The 21,412-nt window shown below is 37.0% G+C and overlaps 1 protein-coding gene across 2 annotated transcripts in view; it reads left to right on the top strand.

Moving 5' to 3' along the window:
- GLRB (glycine receptor beta) overlaps positions 1 to 20,205 on the top strand; it is a 91,402-nt gene extending 71,197 nt beyond the window's left edge. For both annotated transcript variants that reach the window (XM_086345952.1, XM_086345953.1), the window contains 2 exons: positions 9,879 to 10,171; positions 17,755 to 20,205. In XM_086345952.1, coding sequence (XP_086202078.1) covers positions 9,879 to 10,171; positions 17,755 to 18,051 — 590 coding nt within the window. In that variant the 3' untranslated portion in view covers positions 18,052 to 20,205. The remainder of the gene's footprint in view (positions 1 to 9,878; positions 10,172 to 17,754) is intronic.
- Positions 20,206 to 21,412: the final 1,207 nt, after the last annotated feature.

Raw genomic sequence — 21,412 nt, 5'->3', positions numbered from 1 at the left:
TCTGCATTTTCTCACTTCTCTGATTAAACTTATTCTTTGGCTTAAGTTTTTCCACAGACAGAAGGCAGACAGAAGACATAAGGGACAAAACCCATAGGGTCCTGCTCCACTTCAATAGTATGCTTTCCTATTAAACAGTTGTTGAGGATTTGGGTTGTTTCCAGTTTTGGAGTATTACAAATGATGCTACGAATAATTGTGTACAAGCCTCTGTGTGGGTATATGTTTTCATTACTTTTGCATAAAGACCTAGAAGTGAGGTTTCTGCATTTTATGGGGAAAGTATGTTTCACTTTTCTAAAATAGTGTTTCAGTTCAGTTCAGTTCAGTCACTCAGTCGTGTCCGACTCTTTGCGACCCCGTGAATCGCAGCACGCCAGGCCTCCCTGTCCGTCACCAACTCCCGGAGTTCACTCAGACTCATATCCATTGAGTCAGTGATGCCATCCAGCCATCTCATTGTCTGTCGTCCCCTTTTCCTCCTGCCCCCAATCCCTCCCAGCATCAGGGTCTTTTCCTTTTTTTTTTTAATTTTATTTTATTTTTAAACTTTACAATATTGTATTGGTTTTGCCAAATATCGAAATGAATCCACCACAGGTATACATGTGTTCCCCATCCTGAACCCTCCTGCCTCCTCCCTCCCCATACCATCCCTCTGGGTCGTCCCAGTGCACAAGCCCCAAGCATCCAGTATCGTGCATCGAACCTAGACTGGCGACTCGTTTCGTACATGATATTATACATGTTTCAATGCCATTCTCCCAAATCTTCCCACCCTCTCCCTCTCCCACAGAGTCCATAAGACTATTCTATACATCAGTGTCTCTTTTGCTGTCTCATATACAGGGTTATTGTTACCATCTTTCTAAATTCCATATATATGCGTTAGTATACTGTATTGGTGTTTTTCTTTCTGGCTTACTTCACTCTGTATAATAGGCTCCAGTTTCATCCACCTTATTAGAACTGATTCAAATGTATTCTTTTTAATGGCTGAGTAATATTCCATTGTGTATATGTACCACTGCTTTCTTATCCATTCATCTGCTGATGGACATCTAGGTTGCTTCCATGTCCAGGCTATTATAAACAGTGCTGTGATGAACATTGGGGTACACGTGTCTCTTTCCCTTCTGGTTTCCTCAGTGTGTATGCCCAGCAGTGGGATTGCTGGATCATAAGGCAGTTCTATTTCTAGTTTTTTAAGGAATCTCCACACTGTTCTCCATGGTGGCTGTACTAGTTTGCATTCCCACCAACAGTGTAAGAGGGTTCCCTTTCCTCCACACCCTCTCCAACATTTATTGCTTGTAGACTTTTGGATTGCAGCCATTCTGACTGGCGTGAAATGGTACCTCATAGTGGTTTTGATTTGCATTTCTCTGATAATGAGTGATGTTGAGCATCTTTTCATGTGTTTGTTAGCCATCTGTATGTCTTCTTTGGAGAAATGGGTCTTTTCCAATGAGTCAACCCTTCACATGAGGTGGCCAAAGTATTGGAGTTTCAGCTTTAGCATCAGTCCTTCCAATGAATACCCAGGACTGATCTCTTTTAGGATGGACTGGTTGGACCTCCTTGCAGTCCAAGGGACGCTCAAGAGTCTTCTCCAACACCACAGTTCAAAAGCATCAGTTCTTCGGTGCTCAGCCTTCTTCACAGTCCAACTCTCACATCCATCATGACCACTGGAAAAACCATAGCCTTAACTAGATGGACCTTTGTTGGCAAAGTAATATCTCTGCTTTTGAATATGCTATCTAGGTTGGTCATAACTTTCCTTCCAGGGAGTAGGGTCTTTTAATTTCATGGCTGCAGTCACCATCTGCAGTGATTTTGGAGCCCCCAAAAATAAAGTCTGACACTGTTTCCACTGTTTCCCTATCTTTTTTTTTTTTTGCCATGAAGTGATGGGACCAGATGTCATGATCTTCGTTTTCTGAATGTTGAGCTTTAAGCCAACTTTTTCACTCTCCTCTTTCACTTTCATCAAGAGTTCCTCTTCACTTTCTGCCATAAGGGTGGTGTCATCTGCATATCTGAGGTTATTGATATTTCTCCCAGAAATCTTGATTCTAGCTTGTGCTTCTTCCAGCCCAGCGTTTCTCATGATGTACGCTGCATAGAAGTTAAATAAGCAGGGTGACAATATACAGCCTTGACGTACTCCTTTTCCTGTTTGGAACCAGTCTGTTGTTCCATGTCCAGTTCTAACTGTTGCTTCCTGACCTGCATATAGGTTTCTCAAGAGGCAGGTCAGGTGGTTTGGTATTCCCATCTCTTTCAGAATTTTACACAGTTTATTGTGATCCACACGGTCAAAGGCTTTGGCATAGTCAATAAAGCAGAAATAGATGTGTTTCTGGAACTCTCTTGCTTTTTTGATGATCCAGCGGATGTTGGCAACTTGATCTCTGGTTCCTCTGCCTTTTCTAAAACCAGCTTGAACATCTGGAAGTTCACGGTACCTGTATTGCTGAAGCCTGGCTTGGAGAATTTTGAGCATTACTTTATTAGCGTGTGACATAAATGCAGTTGTGCAGTAGTTTGAGCATTTTTTGGCATTGCCTTTCTTTGAGATTAGAATGAAAACTGACCTTTTCCAGTCCTGTGGCCACTGCTGAGTTTTCCAAATTTTCTGGCATATTGAGTGCAGCACTTTCACAGCATCATCTTTCAGGATTTGAGAAAGCTCAACTGGAATCCATCACCTCCACTAGCTTTGTTCGTAGTGATGCTTTCTAAGGCCCACTTGACTTCACATTCCAGGATGTCTGGCTTTAGCTTAGTGATAACACCATCGTGATTATCTGGGTCATGAAGATCTTTTTTGTACAGTTCTTCTGTGTATTCTTGCCACCTCTTCTTAATATCTTCTGCTTCTGTTAGGTCCATACCATTTCTGTCCTTTATCGAGCCCATCTTTGCATGAAATGTTCCCTTGGTATCTCTAATTTTCTTGAAGAGATCTCTAGTCTTTCCCATTCTGTTGTTTTCCTCTATTTCTTTGCACTGATCGCTGAGGAAGGCTTTCTTATCTCCCCTTGCTATTCTTTGGAACTCTGCATTCAGATGCTTATATCTTTCCTTTTCTCCTTTGCTTTTCACTTCTCTTCTTTTCACAGCTATTTGTAAGGCTTTATCAATGTAATATACTGTTTTGTTTGTTTTATATACTCCTCTGTCACATACTCCCCAAACACTTAATTTTTGTGTCTTCTTGTGGTGCCTCTAGTACAATGTTGAATAGAATTGTGAGAGATGTTTATTCCTAACCCTGGGTAGCAATAGTTGAAGCATTCACTGTTGCTTATAATACCAGCTCTCTATTCCAACTTGCAAAGAGTCAGACACGACTGAGTGACTGAACTGAACTGAGCTTATCATGACTGTTGAATTTTGCCAGATGCTTTCTCTGTGTATGTTTAAATGTTTATGTTGTTTCCCTTTATTTGGTGAATTTTACCAATTGATTTCTAGATGATAGATGAATTGGAAAAATTATTGGTACAAACATGTTCATAATATTGATTTTCCTTTTAATGTCTAGCTGTAGCAATGTGTTCAATCCTATATATTCCTGATACTGTTAACTGGTCAATTTTTTTTTTTTTTTTTACTGCTCTAGCTAAAGGCTTATCCATTTTCTTGGTATTTTCAAAACATAAGCTTTGATTTCATTCATTTTTTCTATTTACTTTTCTTTTTCATTGATTTTAGCTCTTTATTCTTTCTTTTCACTTAGTTTAGATTTTTAATTTTTTTATTTTTTAAATTAATTTGTTAGGAGTAATAATTTTTATTGGAACATAGTTGATTCATAATGTTGTGTTAGAGTCTGCTGTACAGCAAAGTGAATCAGCCATACGGAAACATATACCTACTCTTGTTTAGATTCTAATAGATTTTATTTTATCTTTTTCTTGATGCTTGAAGTAGAAACTCCGTTCATTTTAGGTCTTTCTTCTTTTTTAATTTGAGCCCTTAAAGTTACAAAGTTCCTTGTAAGGCCTCCTTTAGCTGAAGTGCACAAATGTTGATATATTTTTACCTTGTTTCATTAACATTTTTCTTCTTATTTACATTATGATTTCTTATTGAGCCCATGGATTTTTTAGATGTGTGTAGTTTGGTTTCCAAATATTTAGGATTTCCATAAGTACTTGAATACGATTTGTTTTTAATCTTATCAGGGAACAAAGTTTATGATTTCAATACTTCTATGTTATTGAGCCTTTTTTAATGGCCCAGCCCAGCATATGTTTCCTGGCATCATCCCATGTACACTTGCAGCGCATCTTTGTCATTGTTGGTGTAGTATTCATAAGTATGAATGGAGCCAAGTCAGTTGATAGTACTTTTAAAATCTTTCCTGTCTTTTGTCTAAGTCATAGTTATTGATGAGGGTATGGTTAAAATCTCCAACTCTAATTATGGAATTATGCTTCAGGTATTTTGAAGCTCTGATATTAGACTCACACATATTTCTAATTTTACCCAAAAAGAAAAATGAAATCATGTTACTGACTTAAATTAAATTTCAGGATATTCTGTCAATATGGCTATTTTGACCCAGTGTATATTTCCTTTCTCTCTTTTTTCCCTACATTGTTTCAAAAGATTACAAAATCAATTTTCCAATCTTTTCCTAGGATGGCTCATATTATTTTTTAAAAATTTAGGAGAAAAACATGTATCATTTACCCTAGATTCATTTTGCTTTTTTAAAAAAAGGATTGGTTTGTATTCTAGTTTTATTTTTCTTCCTGTCTTTTTTTGATTTACATTCTTCACTGTTAACAAAAATCAGAGCTTCCTCTGTGCATTTTAGGTAGGCTTTGTCTTCAGCTATTTCTTTAACTATAAAAGTGATTGTGGCAGGAATGTCTTCTACTTCTTACTCTAAGTAAGCTGTAACATTTTTTTTTCCTGATACATAAAATGCTTTTGTTGCTGCTAAAAAAGGATTTTTTAAAACAAATAATTTTCAATCATAAATGTAAAAAGATGAGTAACTCAGGTCACAATTCAGATCTCTAGTAGGCCACGTATTGGAGAAGGAAGTGGCAACCCACTCCAGTGTTCTTGCCTGGAGAATCCCAGGGATGGGTGAGCCTGGTTGGCGGCCGTCTGTGGGGTCGCACAGAGTCGGACACGACTGAAGCGACTTAGCAGCAGCAGCAGCAGGCCACCTGTCTTTCTTTCTTTCTTTCTTCTTATAGTACCTTTCTTTTTTCTTATAGCCTTTATTATCATCTGGAGCATGATTCAAGATCTTTTTGATTGTAAGAATCTCCTTCAAAAATTTCAAAACTATTTTTGGATTTGCACATGGTAGCAACTGTAGTTTTGCTTTTAATTGTCCTTTGGTTAGAATGATGTGAAATGATAACATGCTGATATAATAATTTTGCAGTATTTCTAAATGAATTTTCATGTTATTAATAACAACTACATATATAGGAATTTAGAGAGTACTGTAATTCATCTCAGTGTGGGATAAAAAAGATTTTAGGTTTAGATAGTAGCTGCTACGCACAGTTTCTCCAAACTCACTCTGTTGGTTCTGTTTGTTGTGAATAGAACCCCCTTTCTTTTCCTTTCCATTCTTCACACTTTTTTTCCCTTTTTTTCTTCTTTTCCTTTTTTAGTCTTCTAGCTTTGGTATTCCTCTTCATTTTTTTTTTGCTTTTTGGTTTTTTTTTTAATATAAATTTATTTATTTTAATTGGAGGTTAATTACTTTACAATAATGTATTGGTTTTGCCATACATCAACATGAATCCACCACAGGTATTCCTCTTTAATTCAGTGCATTCCTAGCATGAAGTGAAGTGAAGTGAAGTCAAGTCGGTCAGTCGTGTCTGACTCTTTGCGACCCCATGGACAGTAGCCTACCAGACTCCTCCATCTGTAGCCTACCAGGCTTCTCCATCTGTGGGATTTTCCAGGCAAGAGTACTGGAGTGGGTTGCCATTTCCTTCTCCAGGGGATCTTCCTGACCCAGGGATTGAACCCAAGTCCCCTGCATTGCAGGCAGACGCTTTATCGTCTGAGCCACCAGGGAAGTTCCTAGCATATGTGCTATTTAAGAATCATTCTACAGATGCTTCCTCTGAGATTGGCTAAATGAAAACTCTCTGGACATCCCACAGTCAATCAGAGTTCACTATACATAGTGGTCCTGTAAGGATTTTATCACTATAAAGTATTTTCTTTATACTGATGAGCTAAACAACTTTCTCTTCCCTCTGAATTCTTTATAAATGTTTTTGTCCAGGTCAGTTCTTTATGTAATTTATTATTGCTTTAATTTATATTATTTGTCAGCCATAACATTTAATATATGTAGACCTCCACATCTATTTATCAGAATTGATAAAAATTTTATGGCATATTCCCTGATTTGAAATCTAGACTTGATTTGTTTTTGCACTAGGGAGAGAAAATTAACAAATGACAAATAAGGACTATATATTTTAAACGTTTTTAGAAATATTAAACCAAGAAGTCCTGACATTTATTAGAGAGGTGCTCCATTAAATAAGGATATTTTATTAAGAATACAATATTGAAATTATAAAAATCCACATTTGTATGAATGATGGGCTTCACATTTCTTTTTATTGGTTCATAATATAGTAAAATTCAGGCAAAATTTCACTATGGGTTAGTTAGAAATGAAGTAATCCCATCTGACAGCTGTCTTAAGAAAATACTGAATTGTCTAGAGAAATATTATTTTCTCAAATTTCTTATCTTAGGATGAAAGAGCATATGGACGTTTCCTATTTTAATGGTTTCCTGTAGACAAGGTTCACAGTCATGTCCCTCAGTTCATCTCCATTTCCATTCCTGCTTCTTCAAAACGATACAAATCTTAGTGGAATTGGCCATTATGGGTTTTATTAACTTAACACCTGGGACTTTAAATACCTCCCAAATGTCCATTAATATCCTATCCCTCCTAATTCCTCTCTGCTTCTTTGATCCCCCTTTTCTGACGCCTGAGCATCCCTGCCTCAGAGTCCCTCCCCTTTTCACCATGACGCCCCTAAATGATACTGACTGACCAGTTTGTCCTTTAACAAGTTCCCAGTTTTTGTTTCTAGACCCTGATTTGACCTAACTAGGTATTTTCCTTTCAAAGTCACATCTTTTCTATAGCCTCCTATTCCTATTATGTATTTCATGTTTCCCCAGTCGTTCTGTCCAGAAGTTTGTTTCAGTCTACCTTCTTTCTTAATCGGTAACCAAGTTTTAAAAAGTGCTCCTCCAGAATCCCTCTTTCTACATCAATCCTATCATTCATTTTGTTATTCTTTGTTTCTGAATATCCTATTTTCTCTTTCTTAGTCTATTTGTATATCCCTACTGGAGGGACATTACTGAAACATTCTTTTGATAATATCATTTCTCTACCAAATACAATTAGAGGTTCACCTTAGGACTTTTAAGACCTTCTATAATCTGGCACTATTGTCCATTTCGTTCATAAGGTTGCTAACATGTCAAGACAAAGGCTCAGGTATGCTACTAAATTTGCTACAATGTGATACATTCTGTTATTGATGAGAATGGAATGCCATGAAAACAGAGAACGGTCAGTATAGTCTATCTCAAGGCCCCTTTTTGCTTAGGTTGACATAACATTTGATTAAAAATTAAGAAAAAATGTTTTGGAAAAATGACTTACCAATTGAGTGCCCATAACTATAATTAACTGAGGTTATGGCAGTGATTGAGAAGATCTTGGGTTTTTATGCTACTTTTCACTTCCAGGTTAGAAAACATTAAAACCTATGTTAACTTTTAAAATATAATGCTATTACATAATTAGTTTTCATCAGGATGAAGGATAGTTACTATAATAGTAAATGAGATGTTTAGCAAGCCTAAATATATATGTAATATTATTATATACATGTATATATGTAATATTGTTGTATGCTGCTGTTGCTGCTAAGTCTCTTCAGTCGTGTCCAACTCTGTGCGGGTGACCCCACAGACAGCAGCCACCAGGCTCCCCTGTCCCTGGGATTCTCCAGGCAAGAACACTGGAGTGGGTTGCCATTTCCTTCTCCAATGCATGAAAGTATAAAGTGAAAGAGAAGTTGCTCAGTCGTGTCTGACTTTCCAGACCCCATGGACTGCAGCCCACCAGGCTCCTCCATCCATGGGAGTTTCCAGGCAAGAGTACTGGAGTGGGGTGCCATTGCCTTCTCCAAATATTGTTATATACAAGTATATATATATATACATACACATATATATATACTTAATATTATTTCTATCTGCAGAAGTTATATTTTACAAAAAGTATCTCTTTCTGGGAGAGTCTCTTAGCTCTTCAGTATTTACAAACAAAAATAAAAAATCTCTACACCTTTCAGAAGCCTCTGAAATGATGAAACTGATGGAATATATATTTTTCAATGTTTTAGCTGATTATTGATACTAGTATAGTACTTACTGTATTCCCAGTGCAAGAGCAAAGACAGCCAAGTACATCTTTCATCATTAGGGTAATATATTCACTAGCTCTCAGAAGTGGTCACATCTAGGAAGAAAAAGGTGCACATAGCCCCATAATTGAAATTCACTCTCAAGAGCCGGGGCAAACCTGCTCCTGCTTGACTTAGAGTGAGGCTTCCTTGACCTCACCTGAGGCTCCAGCCCAGTATGTGGTGGTGATGGTCCCAACAAGTCAGGCTTCCCAGCCCCTCTTCTGAAAATACTGAGGAAGGAAGACCCAGGGAAAGTTTAGGAGTGTGGCAGGAGGGGAGAGAAGGAGGGAGATGAATTATTGCTATTCTCCTTTGGAATTTTACACATATTTGACTTAAATTGATACACAACTAGTTAGCATCCCATAAAGGTTAATAAAACATATAACAAGATTTCATTCTTTCCTTAAAAAACTAGAATCATTTATTTTCCCTGAAATAATCCAGGATGTTCTTTGCTTTGTCTTTTCTATTAGATTTTTAAAAATTTTGAACCTTATCAGAAAATTGCTTTATATGTTCTATTCTTTTTCTGACTTAGTAGTTCAGGGAGCAAAACTCAGCTCTATAAATGTTTAGAGTAAAGCTAAGAAGTGAAATAACTTCTCTAATCAGAGAGCTCTGTGGCTTCCTTAGAGATACTATGGAATAGTTTTAGATATCTTTAATATTTAGATAAGATCCAAATGGTGGTTTTTATACCGTGGTTTACATTTATATTTATTTTTAAAAAATGTTAGGTGTTTACATGCATCCTCACGCACATTAAATAATTCCTTCATAAAAATTATATACATAGTATTTCTTCTACTCTTTATGCTTTAAAGGAACTTGAGTGATAATGGGTTACTAGAGAGGTGGTGGTGGTTTAGTCTCTAAGTCGTGTCTGACTCTTGTGACTTGAATGGATTGTAGCCCACCAGGCTTCTCCGTCCATGGGATTTCCCAGGCAAGAATACCAGAGTGGGTTGCCATTTCCTTCTCCAGTTACTGGAGACAGATTTCATCAAAGAACAGTGATTGTAGAACATTTCATGGGAGTAAGAAGCATCTTACTCCAGCCCTAGAAGGAAATGGCAACCCACTCCAGTATTTTCGCCTGGAGAATCCTGTGGACAGAAGAGCCTGATGGGCTGCTGTCCGTGGAGTCGCACAGAGTCAGACACAACTGAAGTGACTTAGCATACATGCATGCATTGGAGAAGGAAATGGCAACCCACTCCAGTATTCTTGCCTGGCGAATCCCAGGGACAGAGGTGCCTGGTGGGCTGCCATCTATGGGGTCGCAGAGAGTCAGACACAACTGAAGCGACTTAGCAGCAGCAGCAGCAACAAGAAGCATCTTGAATTCTGGTCTCTGTCCTGCAGGAATCTTCTCGGTACTGAGTTTGGCCTCTGAGTGTACAACCCTGGCTGCAGAACTTCCCAAGGTGTCTTATGTGAAGGCGCTGGACGTGTGGCTCATCGCATGTCTCCTCTTTGGCTTTGCGTCCCTGGTGGAGTACGCAGTCGTCCAGGTGATGCTCAATAACCCCAAGCGAGTTGAAGCAGAAAAAGCCAGAATTGCCAAGGCTGAGCAAGCAGTTGGGAAGGGGGGAAACGTGGCTAAAAAGAACACTGTGAATGGCGCAAGCACACCTGTTCACATCAGCACCTTGCAGGTAAGGATGACGTCTGACGTCGGCCAGTGAAATGCGTTCTGTGGGTGTAAAGGTTTGGTAGAATTGATTCACACTCATTTCTTGCTCACAGATGAGAAAGAATTAAGCTCAATCTACTTTTTGGAAAAGAATAGAACACTTAGCAAATCAACCATCAAATTGCTAGATGACTTCCGTGGAATTCAAGGATGCTTAAATTCCTTCAGTATGATGTTCACTATCAAATGTGGAGGTCTTGCCCAAACTCCAGACCTTCCTACTGTTTCTCATGTGGCAATCCTTCACGAATGGCCAGGGGACATAGGGAGCCCATGTTCTTGATTCAATCTCCCACCTCTTTCGCATCAAGTTGCTTCGCATCAATGTGCTTCACAAAGCACATGTCAGGCAGGCTACTTCTTTATTGGGTGCCTGGCCCAAAGGGAAACTATGCCCATGGTTTGGTATATGTCCAGTGCAGGGTGAGTAGCTGGAGAAGAACTGGAAAACCATAACCTTGCCTTGTTGCTTGGTGATCGGGCTAAGAATAGTGAACAGTGCCTCCAGATTCAGGTAATGATAAGTCCTTTAGCCACAGGCAATGTCATGGGTTAAGGACACCTGTCCACTTATCCCATTATGCCTACTTGATATCCTCAAGTTGAGAAGACCCTTATCTAGGGGACCAGTTCCATGGAACTTAGCATGGGAAGTTCTGCAAGAGACTAACAGGTCCAGACCATTCTGCCTCTGGGAAACCTTGCCCTCCTGCCTACCCTGACCCCAGACCATGTCCATTTGCTCACCACCACCACCACCACTGAACCCTAGAGTGTTAACACACTTTTAGATACAGAGGCCACTAAACTATTCTAAGGTGGTTCTGCCTGAAGCTCTTTTTTGTTTGTTTTTCTGTTAAGTCATCAACTCATTTTCTAAGCCTTCAGTCAAGTCTGCTTGCAAATTCTTCATTGCTACCTTGTAGGGAGGTTCCTCAGGCCCTAGAGCTCTTTATACCCTATTCCTCTTCATGAAGAATAAGTATAAAATATCCATTAATGTGGAGTTATCATAGCCTTAATGAAATCGTGTCTTTAACATATCTCTTTCCATCCTTTTCCATGCATCATGTCTATATCATTCTATGTGAAGTGAGTTTCTTGTGGGCAACATATGGTTGGCTGATGGCCTGGGAGACTTCATCTCAGAGAACGCTGAGAGAACTGCTCCAAAGAGGAAGAGGGGAGCCAGGTTGCACAAGAGTCTTTACAACAAAGACTAGGTAGTTGGAACAAAAGGTTATTGTTACTCTTTTAACAGATTGAAAACCAGACTTCTCAAGTTAATGAATTTAGCTCTTTTCTCTGTAAGGGAAGATGCGAGAGTCTGTGCTTAGTGAAGTCATTTCTCTGATGTGCACCTTGGCTGTCTGGGCCAGGACCCTGTGTTTTCTCATCCTGAGTCTCCTTCAGATGCAACATTGGGGGCAGCTTCAGGACTGACTGCCAAATGAGGGGCATCCTGTTTCCGTCCTGGGTTCCCTCAGGGCTCACTGGAGAGGAGGGTGGTGGCTGTTATGCGATTGGTTCATGACTGCAATATTCTTTGTTTACTGACATGCCAGCAGAATCTTAGGTCTTAATTCCATGAACCAGTGTCTTGGTGGAAACAGATTCTTTACACTCAGATTTTCAGAGTAATAGAGAACATGCCAGCATGATCTGTGAACATAGATATAAAAGATAAGTAGGATCCAGGATATTAGACTGAATTATCCTAAATTTGGCTTTCAAGCTTTAAAATAACTACCCAATGAATAAAACAACATATTTAAATAATTTAAATAAACACGCATTTAAATAAATCAACATATTTGAAAACTCTTATCTTTTTATTCTCTATGTTTTTAGCAACTAGTAATAGCATACATGCCTGGATTCTGAAACTACTAGAACATTTTGATACTAAAGTCATAGAATAATGCTTTAGAGTTGAAAAGTTGACCAGAGGTTTTCATCTCCAGGATTTTTCTGGTAGCTCAGCTGGTAAAGAATCCACATGCTGTGCAGGAGACCCCAGTTTGACCCCAGTCAGGAAGATCTGCTGGAGAAGGGATAGGCTACCCGCTCCAGTATTCTTGGGCTTTCTTGATGACTCAGCTGGTAAAGAGTTCACCTGCAATGCGAGAGATCCCTGGGTTTGATCCCTGGGTTGAGAAGATCTCCTGGAGAAAGAAAAGGCTACCCACTCCAGTATTCTGGCCTGGACGTTGCAAAGAGTCAGACACGACTGAGTGACTTTCACTTTTCATCTCCAGAAATCAATTTAAGTACTCTTATTTCTTACAAAATGAAATTTCCAAGATGCACAGGAACCTGTGTGCAATTTGTATCCTGAGACAAGCTTCAAAATGAAAATGAGTCCAAAAATAACTCAACTTTAATAGGCACATCCAACTTACAGCAAATGTGTAAGACTGACAAATTCAGAAGACTGTTATACATTGACACATGAAAGAAAATATGAAAAAGGAAATTTCAAAACCATTGCCCTTTTAATTTATTGAATTTGCTGATGTAAAATATAATTATGACTTTAGTTTCAGAATACTTTGTTCTAGTATATTTCGCTTTTCAAAATACAAATTTTTGCTCAATAACGTCAATCAGGGAATGTATCACTTATTTTCAGACAGAATAACAATGGTGATTAATGAAAACACAGTGAAATTTGAATTGTAGAAGTATTTTGATACTGATTTTTAAAATCACTTGCCATCAGGCATATATAGTTGTTTGGGTTTCTCCCTTCCCCAAATCTGGTACTTCCTCCACAAATCCTAATATTTTGTTTATTGATTTGTTTCATTCATGTATTTCTACTTTTATTCAATCAAAACAGTTGAGGACCTATTGCTGTTCACATGAACCTATTTCCAACCCCTAGTATCCTTCATAGTCTTCCTTCATGGGTCAGTCAGTAAAGAATCTACCGGCAATGCATGGAAACTGAGGTTTGATTGCTGGGTCGGGAAGATCCTCTGGAGAAGGAAATGGCAACCCACTCCAGTATTCTCGCCTGGAGAATCCCATGGACAGAGGAGCTTGGCAGGCTACAGTCCATGGGTTCGCAAGAGTCAGACATGACTTAGTGACTAAACCGGTACTAGTATCCACCAGATGAGTCAGAGCTGCATTTCATGTAGCATGAATATGATTTCTATTTCTTAATGAAAATTATATATATTTTACAATAAGAATTGATTTAAATACAGTAAAATATATAGGAATTATTCCCTTCTGAGCATCTTTATCATCTGTAGAGGATACCTTTATCACCATGAAATCACACCTAAGTCTTCTGGCCAAGAAATATTGTCATTGATAAAAAGAGAAAAAGAATTTATTTTTTGTTCCAGCCAACGTCTCCCTAAAATTAAAAAAAAAAAACAACATTGTTTACTGTGATTCGCTTTTGCATGTGTGAAGATTGAAGCTGGGAAGGACCACGAAGACAATCTTAGAGGCTACAGTTGGAAGCCTTTGGAAGTTCTTATGTGCATCATTTTTCATCCTCGACAGTCTCATTATTGTAGCATTAATACCTGATTTTTGCTACCAGTAATTTTCAGAAATGACAAGTTTATAGGATGAAAGTAAATGAGTCACATGTTCCTAAGAGGAGCAATGGGGGAATTATAAATTAGAGAATCATAGTACCAAGATCACCTTTAAGAATGTGTTAAGTAGGGTTACTGTCTTACTTTAAGTAGTTCATTTAGTCCCTATGCATATAATATTATGATGCTTAAAATAGTATTTATTTTGTAAATATTTATTAAATAGTATTTACTAAATAATATTTATTTGTATTTATTAAATAGTATTTTTTTGATCTTAATTTTATTTTATTTTTAAACTTTACATAATTGTATTAGTTTTGCCAAATATCAAAATGAATCTGCCAAGGGTATACATGTGTTCCCCATCCTGAAAAGTACAAAATAGTATTTATTTTATCTTTGTACTCGTGTAAAGATTTGATTTGATATTGACGTACAGAGTGATAACTGAAGAAAGTTTTGTTTGTATAAAGTGTTTGATGAGACCAGTTAACTAGGTAAAGAATTATGAGTGGTAGTGAACCTAATTTTATCCCTTATTCAATTCTGTCACATCATTGAAAATTACTTCCATTGTAGATGTTCTCTCCACCAACACACACACACATACTCACACCCCTCATTTCAAATATCAAAATCTGCAAATACAGTTATAGAAGAGGGTTTAATAAATTAAATGATTAAACATTTAGTATAACCAAACTGAAGCTTTTGGGGGTGGTTTTCATGTTATCACTTTAACATTGAAGTTATTCTTCTTTTAGGTATTTACTATATTTAAACAATCTTTCAGAATAAATATAACATGCATTGTCTACATTTTTAATAAACTGTATAGATATTAATACAATTTTATAATGACTAACATTGCTGGCAGAATCTATTAATAAGAATAAATTTATGTTAAAAAACTAGAAACTTTGAGGTGTTTAAATGTATTACTTAGATTATAGTATCATATAAATTTGGCTACTTGTCTGGTTACTTACAGGTAATGAAACCATTCGTGATGTCATGAATTATTCAGAGTAAATGCATTTCTGTAGTAAATATGTACAGCCTTCTTTGTGAAAAAGTAAAAAAAAGAAACTGATAAGAATCATGCTTCCTGAGTTACTGTCAGAAGCTTAAGTCCTCCTTTGCTTTGATATGTGGATTCCAAAGCATGATTAGTGCTTTTGGAGTGGAGGACTCTGAAGGGAGGAAGAGTCTTAAGTACCCACAGCAGGCTGCTCTGAGAGTGAGAATAATGCAAAGGTTTGTTACGTAGAGGCTCTTCCCATTTCTGTTCCAGTGCAGGTTGTGATTCAGTCTTTATACAGTTCGCTTACACATCCTTCAAACAACACTGAAAAACTGGAGCTTCAAGTTGTGTCTTCTGTTTGTGACACTTACTGGGAAGGTGTGTGAGTGGAAACGTGTGTGTGGTGTGTGTGTGATGATGATGGGCTGCTTGCTGAAAGAGACCTTTTAAGATTTCAAATTGGGGAATTTAAATAGAACACATGGAAGTAAATTTTAAATATATGTATTCATGCATATATATGAATGATTCCCCAAAGTTGCATTTAAATTACTTCGATTCTAGTTGCTAGCTTTGTTCTGTTTCATTATATTGATGAGTCCTTATTTTCTCCAGACATTTTCCTAGATGCTGTGTAAAATTGATTTGGATCAGACTCTGGATCAGTGGTGACTCCATCAAGACATAATTCCGCTTTAAGCCCCACTGGGCTCTCACACTGGGGTGACTGGAAATACACATTAAAAAAATGGGGATCAGGAATCCCCTTTTCTCAGGTTTGCTTCCTTTAGCTCAAAGTCCAGTCAAACCAGGATGGAGATAAACAGACATTTTCTAAATATTTTAATATATTGATGATTTCCATTTTTTTAAACATATAAGACGTTCAAGAAGGATGAACTTCCAGAGCCTCAATCCCATTCCTACTTATTAACAGTTTCTTGTATGCTCTCTGTTTATTATTTGTTTATTTGGTTGCACTGGGTCTTAGTTGAGACACGTGGCATCTTCTGCTGTGGTACGCGGGCTTCTCTAGTTGAGTCTCGTGTGCTCTGTAGTTGTGGATGTACAGGCTTAGTTCTGTGCAGTATGTGAGATCTTAGCTCCCCAACCAGCAGTCGAACCCATGTTCCCTGCATTGGAAGATTCATAACCACTGGACCACCAGGGAAGTCTACTTCTTGAATGCTTTTGTACTATTATATTACCTAAACTATTTGTTTACCTAAACTTCTTTTTCAAAAGTTCTTATCCGACAGGAGTGTAAAAATATCTATGTAGTATAATGATATAATGGTAAAGCCAACATTTGTAAACCAGCTTCAAAAAGCATTACTAGTGCTTGTTCAAGATTGAAAATATAGAAATAACTTAAATGCATCAAGCCAGGATGATGTGTAAACACATTTTCACTTGTTTTTTCACTCAGTGTATGTTGGTTGTCTTTGCTATCCACCTCTAAAAAGTGCCACTTGACTTTGCCCAGAAAACATGCCTCGGTGTCTGTTCAGATAAAGGACAGTGTCCTGGTACCTGGAAGACTGCTGGAGAATCATTTGTTTTATGTCTTACATTGAGCATCATTTTTACCCAGGCATAATCTAGTAAATAGAATTCAAAAAATTACTCAATGTATTATAATAATAAGGCAAAAACTAGTGTAACTCTAGTATACTGAGAGTTATGGTAACAAGTACTCTTGCCTGGAAAATCCCATAGACGGAGGAGCCGGGTGGGCTGCAGTCCATGGGGTCGCTAAGAGTCGGACACGACTGAGCGACTTCACTTTCACTTTCCACTTTCATGCATTGGAGAAGGAAATGGCAACCCACTCCAGTGTTCTTGCCTGGAGAATCCCAGGGACGGGGCAGCCTGGTGGGCTGCCGTCTCTGGGGTCGCACAGAGTCGGACACGACTGAAGTGACAGCAGCAGCAGCAGCAGTGAATATTTTAGTGAAGACTCCAAAGGTAAACCACAAAGGTTGGAAGTAAGAACAGTGGAAGATTAAGCAGTGGAGGCACTCCTTACATCGCTGGTCAGCACTATACATCTGTCTTTTCCAGGAACTTTTCTGATGGCCAGAGAGAGTTCATTGTGAAATAATGATTTTATATATTATAGGAAATCAAGTCAAATTTAGAAATTCAGAGATGATCAGCTGAATATTTTCTGTAGGATATGATCTGGTTGAAATATACACGATTTCTTTGGATTCTCTAGCTATTTTATCTTTAGTCAACAAGTGATGAATGCCTTTCATTCATCAGTCTTTGATTTATGATCATTGTGACCATTTTTAGATATTTGTGAGTGTGGTTTATAAATACAGTCTGTCTCACTGAAGAGATACATGCTTCAGTCATTTAAAAACCACTCAATTTGGAAGTAGAATCCCTAGGAAAGTCAAAGGTTAGAAGCACCAGAAGATGTTTGTATTCTGTATAGTCTACTAATATGATATGTGTCATAGTTCAATGCTGGATTTTTATTATTAATCAGTCTTTCAGCTGAGAAATCTCACAAGCCTGGGAGCACCTAAGATAAATGATGATAGGTACCGTGATCCCTTAACATAAAACAACCTCCTGAAAGTTTATGCCCACGACTTAAGCCTTGTTACATGGATAGGCAACATTTTAGAACCATAAATGTTCAGGTAATTATGTGGTTTAATCAGTGGACTATTATTTCTGTTAGTGGATTAAATGAGACACTAGCCAACTGAATAAACCACCGATTTTTTTTTTTAGTTCTTATGGCCGATCTTTAATCAGGTTGTTTATTTTTTTGATATTGAATTGTATGACCTGTTACATGTGTTGGATATTAACTTCTTTTTTTTTCTTTTTTTATTATTTTATTTTATTTTTTAACTTTACAATATTGTATTGGTTTTGCCAGATTCTTTATACGTAGAAAAATTCTCAATACCCTCTGTCTTTAATTGTTATTCTCAGGTTGGGGAGACTAGATGCAAAAAGGTTTGTACGTCCAAGTCTGATCTGAGATCTAACGACTTCAGCATTGTGGGAAGCTTACCGAGAGATTTTGAATTGTCCAATTATGACTGCTATGGAAAACCCATTGAGGTCAACAACGGACTTGGGAAGTCTCAGGCCAAGAACAACAAGAAGCCACCTCCTGCCAAACCCGTTATTCCGACAGCAGCAAAGAGAATCGACCTTTACGCGAGAGCCTTGTTTCCTTTCTGCTTCTTATTCTTCAATGTTATCTACTGGTCTATATATTTATGATAAACCCTTTCCTTTCATATGAAGTAAAATCCCATTGCATTGTGACCAACCTCATTCATAAATGCCAATCTGTGAACAATCTTTGCATTTTCATAGCAGTATGTTGCATTTTGGATGCCATGGGATTGTAACACAAATATGGCACCTTCATGTGGAATGGCAGCATGATTGTGTTACGTCTGTGCTCTAATCATGATGTACTTAGGTAAAGCAAACATAATTGCTTTAGGAATAAACGAAGGATAAGCATACTACATAAAATAAAATCCAAACATTTCTCTCCAGTTAGTGTAAATTGCAAACACTTCTGATAATTCTGATAATAAAATGGTATGCACGCTGAACCCTGTTAAGATCAGCATTCCAATGTATGTAGCATTTCAAATCTTCCTTGTAACTTTCAAAGAAAGCCATCTTATTCTTGTATAATTTTAGATGGTATTATTACAGATAAAGCAAAATTATATTACATATGGTATAACTTTATAAGTAGAAATATATCAGCTATAATTATGTGGGGGCTGTGGAGAAATAAAGTTCAAAAAGATTCCTAATTTGTAAAGTCAGCTAATTTTAAAGTGTGCCCGTGTTGGCAATGCCAGACAATAAAATCCAGTAAGCATTTTTGGAATAAAGGGAAGTCTAGATTTACCTACATTCGTGCTGAATTCTGGTTTCTGATAAGAAAGTAGATATATTGATTAAATATTTCTGATAAAAGAAATTCTATTTAGTCCACTTTAAAACCTAAATATATTTTCATGGATTTTATTTTGTTGATACAGAGTATACAGAATCATTGTGCCTTAAAAAGAGTCATAAATATTTTAAATTGGAATATAGTAATGAATATTGTGATTTCATACCATTTTTAAGAAACCAAGAAGAAAATACCTTATTACTAGAAGTAACTTGAGTTAGGAAGAAAAATCCATAATCATTAAATTAAAATCATTAAAAGATTGTAGCTTCTTAATTTTATTAAAATGCTAGCATATTTTAAAATAAAATTAATTTTTTTCATTTTCTTTTTTCTTATTTGAATAATGTTTGACTTGTTACAAAACATTTAACAATTAAGTAAATGATTACTTCATTAGGCCTCACCTCTAGTTGCATTTTCTTTCTTGCTGAAAGTCTGGACTACTTAAATTTACTTGCTTTGATCTTGTTCTAACTTGAAAATAAGTACTTTCTGGTCTATAAGACTTGAATTTCCTAGTAATATCAGAGCCAAAGTACCTTTTATTTCTCCATAGCTGATACTAGGACTATCAGTAATCCACGTAACATAAACATGAGGCCAAATAAATATATTTATGTGGAGAATTTAGTAGCAGCTGAGATCTTGGATGGTTAATTCAATAATAAAGTGTGTTTACATACAATTTATGCAAACTGCAACCTATATTTCAAGGCTATTTTATTGAAGACTTTAATTTGTAAAAGAGTCACTGATTACTAAATCTTTACAAAATGAGATGTATCTAATCCTCTGTGGTCTTTCAGCACCCTCTAGTTGCAGAAGCTTAGCCATCTGAATCATTTTAAAATTGCCACAAGTCACCCTATTGGTAGACTTAACATCCTGCTAGGACCCAGGGCAGTAGTATCGTAATGGTACTGTGATAGGAAAAAGGTGTCTTGAAAAAGACTTAGACCATTTACATTTGTATTAATAATAATTATACTTCCTTATAGTCTCTTTTCTTTATCCTTGCAAATTTCGTTCATATTAGGGAGTTTGATTTCTATACAGTTTTAAGTGGGATATGTACCCAATGGAAAATAGTCTCATTTTGTGAGAATTTATTTCTTGAAAATAATGTGAATGAATTTCTTTCTGTAATATAATATTGCAGCCTCCTAAGATCCATTTTACTACCCAAATATATATAAATAGCTATCCCAGGATTAAGTGTGTATATATAACTACAAATGGAACATTACACAATGATCATAATGCAGTACAATCAGTGTCCACTAACAGTTGCTTTCTATTGTTATGTTGAAAATTTAGCCAATTAACCCCAGGGTAGTTCTGATCTGTGTACTTTAAATATTATGTCTTTCTAGGAAACTTGCAGTATTTACCTGGATATCAGTGTTGCAAATTTGATCTTTCCAAAATAAAAATGATCTTCTCCTTACAAATCAGTGGCTTCTCTTATTTCCTGTTTCTGATTAAAAAAAAAAAAAACAACTCACTATTTCACTCCTCTGAGGTCCATCCACCTTCCTTTCTCACATGGTACCCGATGTCAAGTACCAAGCCCTAAACTTCTCTCTCTTACGCCGACCACCTGGTCTCCATTTCTGCAAACACCACCCAACTTGTTTCCCTTTTATGTTCATCAGACTGTTACAGCAGTCTGAAGGCTCCCTCCTTCTTAACTCTGTTATTGAATTTACTTTGTGATGTTTATTTTTTAATTGCATAAGTAATGCATAAATATCTTGTTGCATTAGAAAAACAGATGTATTTAAAGTAAGCACTTAATGCTGGTGTTATCACCTTCTTTCTACAAACTCTCCTCTCTTCCCAGAGGTCACCACTGTCTTTTGAGTATCTAGACCTTACTCTAGGCATCTACAACCTCTATCTACTTTTTAAATATAAAGGACAATTTAACATCAATGGAATTGTACCATATGTACAGTTTTTCAGTTTATTATTTTTCACCTATTGGGGATATTTCTATTTGGGGCCATATCAGATGTCCATACATCTATATTTGGCCTCCTATTATTCTTTAGTGTGAATGTACCTGAATTGAGCTACTTTTTAAACACAAATTTTTACTGTTTTTGCTTTCTTTTTAAAAAAAACATTATCTTTTTCAAAAAAAATATTTATTTGACTGCACCAGATCTTAGTGGCACACGGCATCTTTAGTTGCAGCAACTGGAATCTAGTTCCCCAACCAGGGATCAGTCATTTACCCGGGACCCCTGCTTTGGGAATGTAGACTTTTAGCCACTGGACCATCAGGGAAGTTCTGTTTATCCCTTCTAATGCAAAATAGCATTGCACTAAATGTTTATGCTCACATATGCATGTATTTCCACAAGGTAGATATCAGAAGAGGAGTTACCGAGTTGAAAAATGTCTATGTTTTAAATTCTGATGTGTATGCTCAGTCGTGACCAACTCGTGGCTCTATGGACGGTATGTAGCCTGTCAGGCTCTTCTGCCCCTGGAAGGTTCCAGGCCAAAATACTGGAGTAGGGTGCCATTTCCTACTCTAACCCGCATCTCTTGCCTCTCCTACATTGGCAGATAGATTCTTTACCACTAGTGCCATTTGGAAAGCCCATTAAATTCTGGTAGTTTCTACTAACTAGTTTCAAAACTCCTCTA

Source organism: Bos grunniens, chromosome 17, assembly GCF_055505025.1.
Source record: "Bos grunniens cultivar Pamir isolate PY7600 chromosome 17, Bosgru_T2T1.0, whole genome shotgun sequence".
NCBI lineage: Eukaryota > Metazoa > Chordata > Mammalia > Artiodactyla > Bovidae > Bos > Bos grunniens.
This window is presented reverse-complemented; position numbering and strand designations above follow the sequence as displayed.